This window comes from Apus apus, chromosome 1 (genome assembly GCF_020740795.1).
Source record: "Apus apus isolate bApuApu2 chromosome 1, bApuApu2.pri.cur, whole genome shotgun sequence".
NCBI lineage: Eukaryota > Metazoa > Chordata > Aves > Apodiformes > Apodidae > Apus > Apus apus.
Window position 1 is genome coordinate 189,507,009 of NC_067282.1, and position 13,999 is coordinate 189,521,007.

The window sequence follows — 13,999 nt, forward strand, 5'->3', positions numbered from 1 at the left end:
GTAAAAAATAGGAAAAAAAAAAAACCACTTTAAAAAGATATGTTTATTTTGGTTCCAGTTTTACATTCCTGAGCAATGAAATTAAAGGTTCGATTCTGCACTAGATGTCATTTGGACAAGACTATCCCTGGCTCTCACATATGTGTTCAAGGGACAAATTACGAACATCTTCACTGATCTTGAGATTTATTTTCTTCCCTCAGTGGGACTGAGCACCATTGCAGATATTCCCTGTGACATGGAGGAGTTTTTGAGCCTGAAGCCATCTCCCTGGGAGCGCAGGGCATAGAAACTGAAAGGCTTCATCACACATCTGTGGCAAACTGTGTTTTCCAGAGTTCTTGGTAAAAATCTATGATTCCCTCTTACTTCCAACACAGAACTGAGTAGAGTGGCAAAAATATGGTGGAATATGATGATTCTTTGATTTAAGTTGCATTTTTGAGTACTATCCAGCTTTCACTTTAGTTAAGATATTTTGCATCTTTTTGATTTAGACCTTGATTTGGCCTGTGACTAGCGGAGTCCCTCAGGGGTCGGTACTGGGACCGGTGTTGTTCAACATCTTCATCAACAACCTGGATGAGGGTACAGAATGTACCCTCAGCAAGTTTGCTGATGACACCAAGCTGGGAGGAGTGGCTGACACACCAGAAGGCTGTGCTGCCATTCAGAGAGACCTAGACAGGCTGGAGACTTGGGCGGGGAAAAACCTGATGAAGTTCAACAAGGGCAAGTGTAGAGTTCTGCATTTGGGGAAGAAAAATGCCATGCACCAGTACAGGTTGGGGCTGACCTGCTGGAGAGCAGTGTAGGTGAAAGGGACCTGGGGGTCCTAGTAGACAGGAGGATGACCATGAGCCAGCAGTGTGCCCTTGTGGCTAAGAAGGCCAATGGCATCCTGGGGTGCATTAGAAAGGGTGTGGTTAGTCGGTCAAGAGAGGTTCTTCTCCCCCTCTATTCTGCCTTGGTGAGGCCGCATCTGGAATTTTGTGTCCAGTTCTGGGCCCCTCAGTTCAAGAAGGACAGGGAACTGCTGGAAAGAGTCCAACGCACCAAGTCCACCAAGATGATTAAGGGAGTGGAACATCTCCCTTATGAGGAAAGGCTGAGAGAGCTGGGTCTCTTTAGTTTGGAGAAAAGGACACTGAGGGGTGACCTCATCAATGTTTACAAATATGTAAAGGGTGAGTGTCAAGAAGTTAAGCTTTTTTCAGTGATGACCAGTGATAGGACAAGGAGTAATGGATACAAATTGGAGCATAGGAGGTTTAAGGTGAATATTCCAAAAATTTTTTTTACTGTGAGAGTGACAGAGCACTGGAACAGGCTGCCCAGAGAGGTTGTGGAGTCTTCTTCACTGGAGACATTCAAGACCCACCTGGACGCCTTCCTGTGTGACGTACTCTAGGTGACCCTGCTCTGGCAGGGGGGTTGGACTAGATGATCTTTCGAGGTCCCTTCCAACCCCTAGGATTCTATGGTTCTATGATTCTATGATTCTTCCACGCTGTCAGATAAGGTTGGATACACAATACTTCCTACTTTTGCCAGGGTACTAGGAGGGCATGTTTGACTTTCACAGTGGAAAAAATAGTTACATAATAGAAAAGTACACCTCAAAAATATTTGGAAGAGAGACAGGTTATTATTTTGTGATTTAGCTCAAGTTTGTAATGATTTAAATAAATATTTTGGTAATGCAGGTAATTCTGGTCCTATAGATTAAAGACATACCTGCTTAGAAATCTTCCATAATTGATTGCCTACATTATCTTGTAATGATCCTGTTCAGTACCACATTAGATTGCTAGGACTATGTACTTATAATAGAATCATAGACCGGTTTGGGTTGGAAGGGACCTTTAATGATAATCTAGTCCAAACCCCAGCCATGGGCAGAGACACCTTCCACTCAATCAGTTTGCTTAAAGCCACATCCAACTTGACCTTGAACACTTCCAGGGATGGGACATCCATAGCTTCCCTGGGCAACGTGTTCCAGTGACTCACCACCTACACAGGAAAGAATTTATTCCTAATATTCAATCTAAATCTCCCCTCTTTCAGTTTGAAACCATTGTCCCTCATCCTATAACTCCATGCCCTTGCCAAAAGTCCCTTCCCAGCTTTCTTGTAGGTCCCTTTCAGATACTGGAAGGTGCCCTAAGGTCTCCCTAGAGCCTTCTTTTCTCCAGGCTGAACAACCCCAACTCTCAGTCTGTCTCCAGGGCAGGGCTGTTCCAGCCCTCTGATCATCTTCGTGGCCCTCCTCTCACCACCCTCATCATAAAACAATTATTTCTTATAGCTATTCTAAATCTACTGCATTTTATTTTTAAACCATTGTCTCCTGTCCTGTCACTACAGACCCTAGTAAAAAGTCTCTATCTGTCTTTCTTATAAACCCTCTTAAAGTATTGAATGTTGCCCCAAAGTGTCCCCGGGGCCTTCTCTTCTCCAAGTTGAACATGCCCAGCTCTCTCAGCCTTTCCTCATAGGAGAGGTTTTCCAGCCCCCTGGTCATTTTTTGTGGCTCTCCTCTGGACCTACTCTAACAGGCTCATATCTGTCTTGTCCTGGGGACCAGAGCTGGATACAGTACTATAGGTGAGGTGTCACCAGAGTGGAATAGAGGAGGAGAATCACCTCCCTTGACCTGCTGGCCACACATCTTTTGATGCACCCAAGATACAGTTTGCTTTCTGGGCTGCAAGTGCACATGACCAGCTTATGTCCCATTTTTCATCTACCAGAATCCCTGAGTAGTATCCTTCTCTACAGCTGCTCTCAATCCACTCATCCCTCAGCCTGTACTGATACTGGTGATTGTCTTGACGCAGATGCAAGACATTGCACTTGGCCTTCAAGAGGCTCACATGGGCCCATTCCTCAAACTTGTCAAGGTCTCTCCAGATGGCATCCCTTCCCTCAAGCATATCAACTGCACTGCTCAGCTTGGTGTCAACCAAGATGATAAAATAAGTCACTGAGGAGAGAAAGTTGGCTTTAAAAATTATGTTGTTTGCTAGGTGGGTAATGAATGGGCCATAGAGGTAAACACTGTAAGTTGTGTTACCTTCCTGCATTCTTCCCATTTGATACTGTGAATTGTACTTGTTAAGCAATGTATTATTGTTTCCAAGTTAACTACAAACTACCTTTCCTATGGCCTCTGTGGACCTGTGAACAAAGTGAGGTGCTTTTACAACCATGCTATTTCTCAGGGTGGAGCCCTGTGATCAGCCATCTATAGCACCAAGATTTTAGGCTATAAATCCTGCAGTTTACTGGCTTTGCTGCGTCTGCAGCTCTGCCCCTTCAGTGGTAATTACAGGTTTATGTAATAAGCAGTAGAACAATAATTAACATGTGTCCTTTAGACTTCCAAGTCAGTCATCCTTTAGAAATTCTTTTTCTGTTACTGTCAGGGAAGAAAATCATAAAGTACTAAAACTGATAGAAAAAAATTACTGTGTTGTGTCAAATTTGACCTTTTTTTTCCAGGAACAGAAGCACATGCTGATTTTCAGAGGACTACCAGACAGTGCCAGAGCAGACCAAACAGTGCTGGTAAGAATTCCTCAAGATATTCCTGGAGTAGCATGGAGGATCCCAAATTGTGGACCAAAACAATTGTTTTGCTAAAACAGTGAGAATCACAGAATATTAGGGGTTGGAATGGACCTCTGAAGAAATAAGGGGCTTCTTCTTATCTAAAAAACACTGAAGAGCTTTACAGGTGTTTGTGGAAGGAAGGATTAAAAAATGTAAAAGGCAATACAACAGACAGAAACAAAGTGTTCCTTGACATTGTGCAGGTGTGGCATACCTAGGTATTTTCAATAAAGGTGGCAACATCATGTCTTTCAAGGCCAAAGGAAAAGATGTTGCAACAATCAAGACAGAAGATGACAAGTATTCATGGCAAAGGAATACCATACTGGAGATGTAACTTGGATGACAGTGCCAAGCTCCTTTGTTTTCTGAAAATGAAATGTGAGTACATTGCAAGGTTCAGAGCAGAGCTCAAGCACAGAAGCTTTTTAGCCCTGCACTGACTCTGGGCAGAGCCTGCTGGAGCAGCTCTGTATCATCCTTATGAAGCAGAGAACTGGCCCCGGGCTGGACTCACCTAGAAACACACAAGTGGCGTTTTTCTCTAACCTCTGTAGAAAATTTTCAGAACCAGCAGGTTGGGAGCAAGGTCAGAGGAAGAGCAACTAATCACTCCGGCCTGTGTTTCAGGTAGGATATTGATGGTTATAGTGAGAAGGTTCAGGATCACCCTGAAGGACCTGAAAGGCAGCAAAGAATTAAAAGTTTAATGATAGTGAATTATTGCCTGTGTCTTTAAGGCAAACCCAAAATGTTTTCGTTTTTTTTTTTATGGAAAAGAAAGCAAGGTTAGATCGAGAGGTTTGTGGTGCTGGAAGTTTGTGGTAGATGTTGCATTTTCACTGTCTTGATACAGGAAGAGTTGGAGTGCTTGATCCCCCCCCAAAAGCAAACAAACCACCCGCACACGCCACGGCGTAACCCCCAGTTTCTCCGCACTCAGCCGTGCGCGGCTCTTCTCCCCCGGTTCCCGGGGGGTGGGAATTCCCCTGGTGCTGGGCAAGGCTCTGCCGCGGGGTGAGGAGGCGGAGCGAGGAGACAAAGCGGGTGGGCGCGGGTGGGACCTTCGCCTCTTCTGCCACCCGGAGCCCCGGGCACCCTGCCCGCCGGGCCCGCAAGTGCTGGGGCGACGCGGCCCCACAGCAAGGGCTGCCCCGGGGTGACCCAGGCTCCCCCGGGCGAGCCCCGCCCCGGCCCCGCAGGCTCCGCCCCGGCGGCGCTGGCGTAGGCGCTGACGCCGCAGCCGCCCCGGCCGGGGACAGGCCGGGTAGCGGCGGGTCGGGGGCACCCGTAGCTGCCAGGCTACCCCCGCCGCGGCCGCCCGCTCCTCTGGGCCATGCGGTAGCGAGCTGAGGCGGGCCCGGGCTCTTGGCGGCCATGGAGCAGCTCCTGGGCGGTTGGCGGCCCCGGCTGGTCTCCTCGCTGGGGCTGGGGCAGCGCTCCTGGGAGGTCACCTTAGACGAGGAGCGGGGGTGCCTGGCCTGGCGCGACCCGCGCCCGCCGCGCCGTGGCTGCGGTGAGTGGGGAGGCGGGGCGGGCGGCCGTGAGCGCACCTGCCGCGGTAGCGCGGCGGGCCGGGGCCGCCCCACCTCGGCGGCGGGGGAAGGGCGTTCGCAGCGTCCCTGGCGGCCTGGGGCAGGGAGGCTCCGGGCATGGGCGGCCTGCAGCCGTGTCGGCCCCCGCTGGGGCGCTGCTGGAGCCATTCTCAAGGCTCAGAGTACGTCGAGCGTTTGGAGTGTTCGTGGGCGCGGAGTATTTCCTGAACTTGGGCGCCTTTTCGTCTTACAAAGAAAGGGCGGCAGTCGGCGACACCCGTGTCCGCAGCAGCGGTCGTCTCTGGGGCTCAGAGTCTGAGGGTGGGAGACAGAGGGTGGTTAAATCACCGGCGGGCCCGGGCCGGGCCGTGCGGGAGAAGAGAAGCCGGGACGAAGCGGCGGCAGGGCTGCCGGCGGCAGACAGCCCGCTCTGCCGGACGTGTCGGCCGGTTTAATCGGCTTGAGCGTTTCGAAACCGCGCTGAAAGCCGCTCACGGGGAGCCGCAGGCACAGCGTGCGAGTGCAGCAAGTTCGGAGAAGACAGTTCAAAGCATCGGTTCTGAGAGTGCCCCTGGTCACAAAGCAGGAAACCTGTCCCTGCAGCTGGGTGAGGAGAGCACAGGTGTCTGCGGTTAGCTGAACCCCGCTGTTTCTTGGAACTGTGAGTAGGAAACAGCTTGTAGTTTGGAACGAGGTATTTAATTGTAACAGGACTTGCAGAACTTAAAAAGCAACTATTTTATTTTATTGCATGACTTAGTTTAAAAAGGGTGTTCAAAACCACCATGAAAGTGGCTAAAACCTTTTGCATACTGAGGCAGTGTTTCAGGTAATTATTAATTTTATCAAATGAGGTGTTTTTAAAGCTCTTTATTTTCTAAAGGAATGCATGGAAGTTTCCAAAGGAAGTTGAACTTCTGTGAGTTACTATTTTGGAAATACTTAGTACTAGCTAATTGTTGGTAATGGAGTAACAAAGCTGTTTGTTGTTCCCCTCGTGTATAATTAGAATAGTGCTGACTTACAAAACTGCAAGTGGAAGAGGTTACTGCAGAAAATACTTGACAAAACTTGAGGGTAACTGAGGAAATGGCTGTATGTACAGTTTTGTACTATGCTTTTGGTGGCATTTTATCAGTCTTTGACTTTGGAGTTTTTATGTAGTACTTATTCCCGTTATTAATAGAGACCTAGTAGCATGAAATGTAAACATCTGAAAATGTATAGTGTCCTTGATTTCACAGCAGCTGCTGTAGGCTGGAAAACTGCTGTCATCCTCATTTCAAAGGTTGGAGGAAATGAGACAGAGAAGGTAAAAATAGAAAGGTTGGCTGTAAGTTTATCTGAGAAAGATTCAAATAGAGATGTCTCCAGTCCCAGGCAGGTTCCCAAGCTTAAAATAGGTAAATAGGTTTCCCTTCTTACCATTACCTTTCTTAAATATTTTCTTGATTTTATCATACTATCTTATTAGCTTGAGATTTTTTGGAAAAAGGTGAGTAAAAAGGGGGAAGGAGAACTCAAAGATTTGGAAGAATTTGGTTTTGTAGTTTACATAACTGAGAGTTGGTCATGTTTTAAGTACATCTCTCCATATTCCTGATAACATCAAAGTTTGTTAACCATCCTCTTCTATTGTGTGCATACAACTTGGTATAATCTAGTTTTTATCAGCGGTACTGTTGAAATAAGTATTTTAAAATATTTTGAACTTCATATGTGCAGCTAAATGAACTTAATACTATGAAGACAAATTAATTCTTTAATTCTGCCAAGTTTAATATATTGGTGTGAAAAATAAGCTGTGTACTTGTCAAAATTAAATAAAAAGAGTCGAGAGAATGGTATTTGGATCTTAAAATACAAAGTTTCAAAACCTTCTGGAACAATAGTAGGTAAAATATCACCTACTTCAGAGATAATTTTATTGGTTTGAGTAAAATCCTTCTAAAAATGCCTTTTGCAATGTCATCAGTTGATTCATCTGTAGGCTAGAGCAAGTTCAAAGGGAGCTCCATCTTACGGTAGGGTAACTTCCCTTGGACCATGGGAAAGTGCCACAAAATCACACTAGCACTCTAAAGTTTACAAATGCTTACAGTTGTAAGTTTTTACAGCTTTTTAAGTTGTAAGTTTTCTCAGCTTGTTCCTGGTGAGTCAAACCAAGTATGAACCTGTCCTGAAGCCTCTTCCAAAGCGGATGTATGAATGGTGGAAGGAAAGTGGGACACAGTAAACTAGACTCTCTTTGTGGCGGTTTCCAAAGTACTATCCAGTTGGAGATTACTTAAGAGGCAAGTCTGGTTACTGAGGGTGCCTACTGTCCTGAAACAACTGTTTACAACATTTTGGAAAACAAGAGGTGGTTCTCCCCCATTCTCATGAGACCCCACCTGGAGTACTGTGTCCCATCTGGGGCCCCCAACACAAAAAGGATGTGGACCATAAGGGAGCCATAAAGATGATCTGAGGGCTGGAGCACCTTCCCTCAAAGAGGGGCTGAGATTGTTGGGGTTTTTCAGCCTGCAGAAGGGAACGCTCTGTGGAGACCTTATAGTGGCCTTCCAGTGCCTGAAGGGGCTGCAGGAAAGCTGGGGAAGGACTGTTCACAAGACAGCTTGGATAGGGCTCTGAGCCAACGTGGTCTAGTGGGAGATGTCCCTGCCTGTGGCAGGGGTGTTGGAACTAGCTGATCTTGAAGGTCCCTTCCGACCCAAACCATTCCATGACATAGAATCTGAAGAAAAAAATTAAGGTAGGAGAAGAAAAATGCCTAAATGTTTTGGAGGGGCAGGTAAATTTTATGTAGAGTGCAATACAATAGGTGATGTACCTTCTCTTCTTGACACCCTAATTAATTAATGTTTCCTGTACTTCTGCTTTAATACCATCACAGTTTCATATTACTGTTGCCCTCTTGTCTTTAAGCTCTTATAAGACCTGAGATGGCTGATGACATTCTCTACAATTATTTTGGAAAAATGAGCAGCATACATGAGAGTATATAAATATACTTTATAATATGGAAGATGGTTAGTTAGAAGCATGTAATTTCAGAGGAGTTGCTTGACCAAGATTAGTATCTTTCTGCCATTTAGCCTTTAACTACGTGACACTGTGTATTATGCCTAAATACAGACTTAATTATGCAGTATGAAAGTGCTGTATTTTTTTACAGTGAAACAGTTGTCTTTAAACTCAAAAAACTCAGGTCTGCTTATTTTCTGAGTATTTATTGCTATCATGGATTTAGCTACACAAGTAAAAATTGTTTGAAATACATTTTTTCAAGGTTTACAGACTTCGACAGGTAAAGAACTAGAGCTAACATTAATATCTTGTAGAAGTGTTGAAATACCCACCTCTCCCTATTGCATCCAAATTCAGGAACAGATAGGAAACAGCAGAGACTTTGTCCCGTTGTCCAGGCAAATACAGATTTACAGAATATTGGTAGATTCTTATGTTGTATAATGTTTGTACAATGATATAAAAATATGTACATAAATTTAAAACCCATTCTGTCAAAATGCATTTCGTGAATTAAGAAAATATTTAAGAGAATAATTTTTAGTGCTGTAATTGAGAAGATACTAACAAAAAGAAACCAGAACTTAAAATGTTTGTTCAAGTCATGGTATGTTTTTAAAACTTTAAATCCTAATTATTGTTTAGTTTCTACTGTTAGAACGTGCTTAACAGTGTAATATTTTCAAGTTCTATCTTGAGCATAATGAGGTTCCCATTTCCTGTTTTTTGGTTGGTTACATTTGTTTGAACATAGCAGAAGTTTTCTTCTGAAATTTTTCAAATGTTTCTCTCTTACTTTTAGCTGTGCACCTTTCTTTCCTAGACATGCCCTTATCTTCAAATATTCTGAAGAATGTGATTTTTTTCAACCATGTAACACTTTACCAGGAGATTTAGTTGATCAGCAAAACTGGGCAGATCAATTGTTTTATTATTGTCACATATTAATGGCACAGTCAGGTTTTTCTCAAGTAACACATGATCAAACTTTATATACCAAATTTCATAGCAGATATATTTTAGATATGTAATTACAGATGTCATATCTAGTACTAAGGAGTAATAAACACCAAATGAGATTCTCTTCACATTTTTCTGGGTGTTTTTAATTGTGAAGTACCAGTATGAAGGAGGTGATGAAACTAGACACTGAACTGTATGCCTTAACTTACTGTGTGCACTTTCTTTTAACTCTTCTGATTCTCCCGTGATGTGTCTTCTCCAGCTTTTCCCCCAAAACAACCACTTGAGGAAGCCTCAGTACTAGTGTTCACAAGACTGATGCCATTCTGATGTTGTGGATTCCAGGGAATGCTCAGTTTGAAAACACAGTACCGAGACACCAGAGGTGGGCCTGCTTGGAAATAAGTTCTGTCCAGCACCTGCGATGTGTTGACACATCCATAGTAATGTTTTTTTCATTTGTCATTTCCAGTTTTGCAATGTGTGTGTAGAAATCGGCCTAGAGAAAATCTAGGCAGTTCACTGGCTACATTGAGCTTGTAAGATATGGGGAATAACAGCTCTAGAAGGCATTGTTTCTTTGGAATGTGTCGTCTTCTGGAAGACACATTATCTAAATATAGATGCACGCCACGTTAAACAACACATGTTTTTCAGCATACACCTCTTTTATGTTGAGGGTTTTTTTTTTTCACTTAAGGTGAAGAAGGCTATCTTATTTTAGGCTTTACAATTGAAGTAATTATAGGTGAGGTGAAAACATTTAATTTGGAGATTATTAAAAAAGTGTGGGAAAACATTGAGTAGTACAGTTTAAATAGTCAAACTGATCCAAGTTCAAATTGCTGTGTTTTGATTCAAATTCAGATTTGTGATGTGAAATAGCAACTGTGATCATAGTAGGAACTGATCTGTTGTCTCTGGGCTTACGAATTACTTGATTTAGTTTTTAAAAAGAGCCAACTTTCCTATACATGACTGTTTATTTTGAGATTATGGCCTCCAGATGTTTCTGTGACTCTTCCACAGTTTTGAATTAAATCATTTAGTCATGACAACCTTTTTTCTTCCCCCTCCCCCTGGAATTGAATTCTCTGTAATTCTGCTCGGTATCCCTATCCACCATCTTTTCTTATTCTGGTCTTTATTAGACACAGCTTTCTGTAGGGTATGATCGATACAGTGCATTGTGCCTTCTGACAGAAAATGTTCTTATTTTCTTCCTTTTAGGTGAAGGCAGAGCTGAAACTTAGGGCAACTTACTGTTGGTGTGGTATAAAACAGTAAATTAATTTTCAAAGTGACTGAAAAAGTACTTGCATTAAATCTGCACCCCAGCTTTTTATTGATAGTATTTTTAAGACACAGGAGTATATTAATAATTTAAATTAATTTTGAATGGCACTGTGTCCATGGGCCTGAGCTGAATTTTAAGAATAACTCATATGCTGTGAGCAATGACCTTTTATGCTTTTGCACATCTGTCTTGCTTTGAGGTAACTCATTTTTGGGGGAGGAACTTGGCCAATAGGATGCATAGCTGGCAGTGATGAATGAATGCATCTTGACTGGGGTTTTGAGTGAGTTTGCTTATGAACTCAGGAATGTTTGCTTGTAAACTTCCTGAGGCAGTGGGAGGGACAGACAGTGATGACACCAAAAAGCCTTTCTTGACGCAGGAGAACACACTTCTCAACTGACAGCTGCATTATTCACAAAGATAGCCCTCTGTTAGTGTGCTTACCTGAGGTTTTTTTCTCCTCTCACTTAGTGTGGGGAAAAGTAGTGTGCATCTAACACAGTATTTTGCTCATTTGTCAGGCTGCACTTGAAGGAAGTGTCTGTTAAGGCTGTAAGAGCACTGTGACCCTGACTGGGTGATGACTGGCACAGTCGTGTACTGGGAAAACTGTCACCTGCCGATTAAGTGTTTTGTTTGTCCTTTTTTTTTTTTCTGTCCCATGCCACTTCATCCAGCTGCTCTGGTTAAGAAACTCATTGTCTTTAGTGTGTCATGTGTGCTTGACATTGAACAAGGTGAAACACGAAAACATACATGTTTGAAGATCTTTGAGATTAAGCTTAAGAAAATTGGTATGCCCTTTAGTATTTCTTAACTTGAAATTCAGTCTCTTGAATCCAGATGTGCATGTTGAAAAAGTCATGGTATTTTGCCTGGAATTTTGTTTAATAGCAGTTGTGTGCTACTTCTTTGAGTATATTGTACTCAAATGAAATTCTTTGGTATGGTCTGAGCCCACAGTTCAGTGTTTCTCAGTAATTTGGATCTAGTGGTACTGATGTAAGTACCTTCTGTTGTTGTGGCAATAATGTTTTCCATGTTTTTTTAAGAACTCATAAAGGTGAAAGGGCTTTATGAGTGAACACTGCTATGCTAAATCAGTGAAATAAATGGCTTGTGCTACTTGATAATAGGGTAAATGCTACAAAAGTAGGTGTGGGAAAGGACTATAATTACTACATATGTGAACCTTGTTGACCTTTCAAAACAGAACAGGATAGGCCTAATTATTTTTATGGGGCGGGTTTTGGTGATTAAATGGGAGATGAGGACATTGTGTTTGTAGGAGCAGGATGCTGCTTGTATTGAAGGCCTCTAATTGATTACTTTGCAATGGAAACTTCTCCCTCCTGGGGAAATGGGGTAGGGTGGGACTACTAGTTGATTTGCTTTCTGATTAAACAATATATTGTATAACACTAAGTTGAATAGTGATAGAGTAATTTTTGGACTGATAGAAGTTCTTGAGCTCTATTCAAACATGCCACTGCATTCAGATTTGTTTTTACAAGCTGTAGGGAATGTTCTGAATAACATGCTTGTATTTGAGACAGCTTTGCATTTTTCTGGCTGTCTGCAATTACTGTATTAGGTAATTTGTGGCTTTGACTGACTTAAGACTGGAGTGTACTTCTCAAGGCCATGGAGTTGCTTGTACAGTGCCAAGTGGTACTGAGGGCTGCAGTTGGCATAGCTGCTATTCCTAGCACAGAAGCTTCTCAGACTTTTACCAAACTTGAAGATTTACAGAGGGAGGGTGGGACCACTCTGTTTTTTGAGCTTTTGTTTCTTTTTTTCCCTTCTCCCCACTCTCTTGGAATCTTGTTTGTTTCAAATGTGTAACACTTGTGGCTTAAGACAAAAAAAGGCACCTATATCACTAAAACATTTACTCTTTGCTTTTTTGCTGCATCTGTGAAGAGATTTGCTGGAAAGGCAGAACTTCCAGTCATGTGACTGTTCGAGGGAGAACATATCTGAAGAATTAGGAGAGTTTAGTAGAAGTGGTTTCAAGGCCTAGGTTTGTTAATACAAGCTGTGTAATATGTGCTAAAATCTATACTCTAAGGATATGCTTTCAGTGATCGTTACCACTTAAGTGCAGTCTTTAAAAATGCAGCAGGCTTTTCTTTCACACTCTGACCTATGGACAGGTGGCATAGCCAGTAGAAAAATGAGAAGTAAAAAAAGTTCTGACAAAGGTTAAAGAACATGCTTCTTTCCCTTAATTTATTGGTCCATCTATGTTCTGTAATTTTTTGCTTGGATAAATAAATAGGTGGTTAATCATATTGCAATCTCATAGTAGATGTTTTCTCTGAATATTAGGATTACCAATTAACTATTAGTGTCCAATATTAAATACTTACGTGTATATGTGTATCTGTATGCAAGTCAAGTGTTTTTAGTGAGTTTGCCTCTGCTGTTGGATCTTTATAAAGACATTCTATGACTGCTGCATTTACCCATCATGCCTTTAAATATAGTAAATGCAATTATTTTAAGCCAAAATTTGTTTTTTGAGTAGTTAAAACATTCAAATATGGCCAGGTTCCTACAATACCTCAGTGTAAAGTTTGGAGGCTACGATTCTTTGTAATCAAAGCTAAAAACCTCTGGGAAGATAAAATCCCTGAAGTAGAATATTGAAAGACCTGTAAAAGAAAAAAACCCTTGTGTCAGTAGTCCAGGAGATAACAATAGGTAACAACTCTGTTGACTAAAATAAATAAGATGGGGAAAAATATAATTGAACCACTGGCAAATGAACTGTAGTCACCACTTTAAGGAGCTCAGGAAAATTCCATTGTACTTCTGCAAAGTAGTAAGGAAAATGAAATATAGGGTAAAACCCAGCAACACTATTAAAGTTGGTATGTAGTGTTTAATATCTCTCTTTAATATCTGTGTTATCTCTCTGTATCTCTCTATATATCTATCAATATATGAGACAAGCAAGTATATTAAAATTATATAATCTCTTATAAAATAACAAGTTTAATGATACGATCTTACGAAATGTTTTAAATGTGTGTATATAAACACAGAGCTCTTGCTTGTACATAATACAAAGTATGCATTTTCAGTCCACTTTTTCTTTTGAGATAAGGTAAAAGCAGAAAAATTTTGAAATTAGTAATGAATATGAGACCACATCCTCAATTTGAAAGGAGTTAAGAAGACTGAGTGTCTATAAAAGAAAAAAGAGTGAGGGTGAAGGAAATTCTTAATGTCAAGAGCAAGAGACCTTTAATTCTGAAAAACAATAGTTTTGGATTTGATACAAGAAGAGTATATTCAACAGTGCATAAACATAATGTCTAGAATTTTCTTCTTTGGAGATCCTGAAGTTTAAAAACTTAGTGGGATTTAAAGTCTTAAAAATTCATGTGAATGCCCTTCTTTTATAAGCCAGCTACTTACTTGAGAATAACAAACAGTCTCTGTAGTCTGTCTACATTAGATTTAGTTGCACATTCTTTGCCATAGCTTGTGCTATTCACTGTCTCAAATATCTGGACTAGGTATCATTGAAAGGGCAGTTTCATTA

At 42.0% G+C, this 13,999-nt stretch overlaps 1 protein-coding gene across 4 annotated transcripts in view; it reads left to right on the plus strand.

Annotated features, from left to right (window-relative positions):
* The first annotated feature begins 4,842 nt into the window (after positions 1-4,842).
* CERK (ceramide kinase) overlaps positions 4,843-13,999 on the plus strand; it is a 40,351-nt gene continuing 31,194 nt past the window's right edge. The window contains exons 1-2 of one of the 4 annotated variants that reach the window (XM_051642017.1): positions 5,052-5,134; positions 9,409-9,531. In XM_051642017.1, coding sequence (XP_051497977.1) covers positions 9,495-9,531 — 37 coding nt within the window. In that variant the 5' untranslated portion in view covers positions 5,052-5,134; positions 9,409-9,494. Of the gene's footprint in view, positions 5,135-5,482; positions 5,815-9,408; positions 9,532-13,999 lie in introns of those variants that run through there. The other 3 variants (XM_051642007.1, XM_051641998.1, XM_051642027.1) reach the window with 3 other exon arrangements.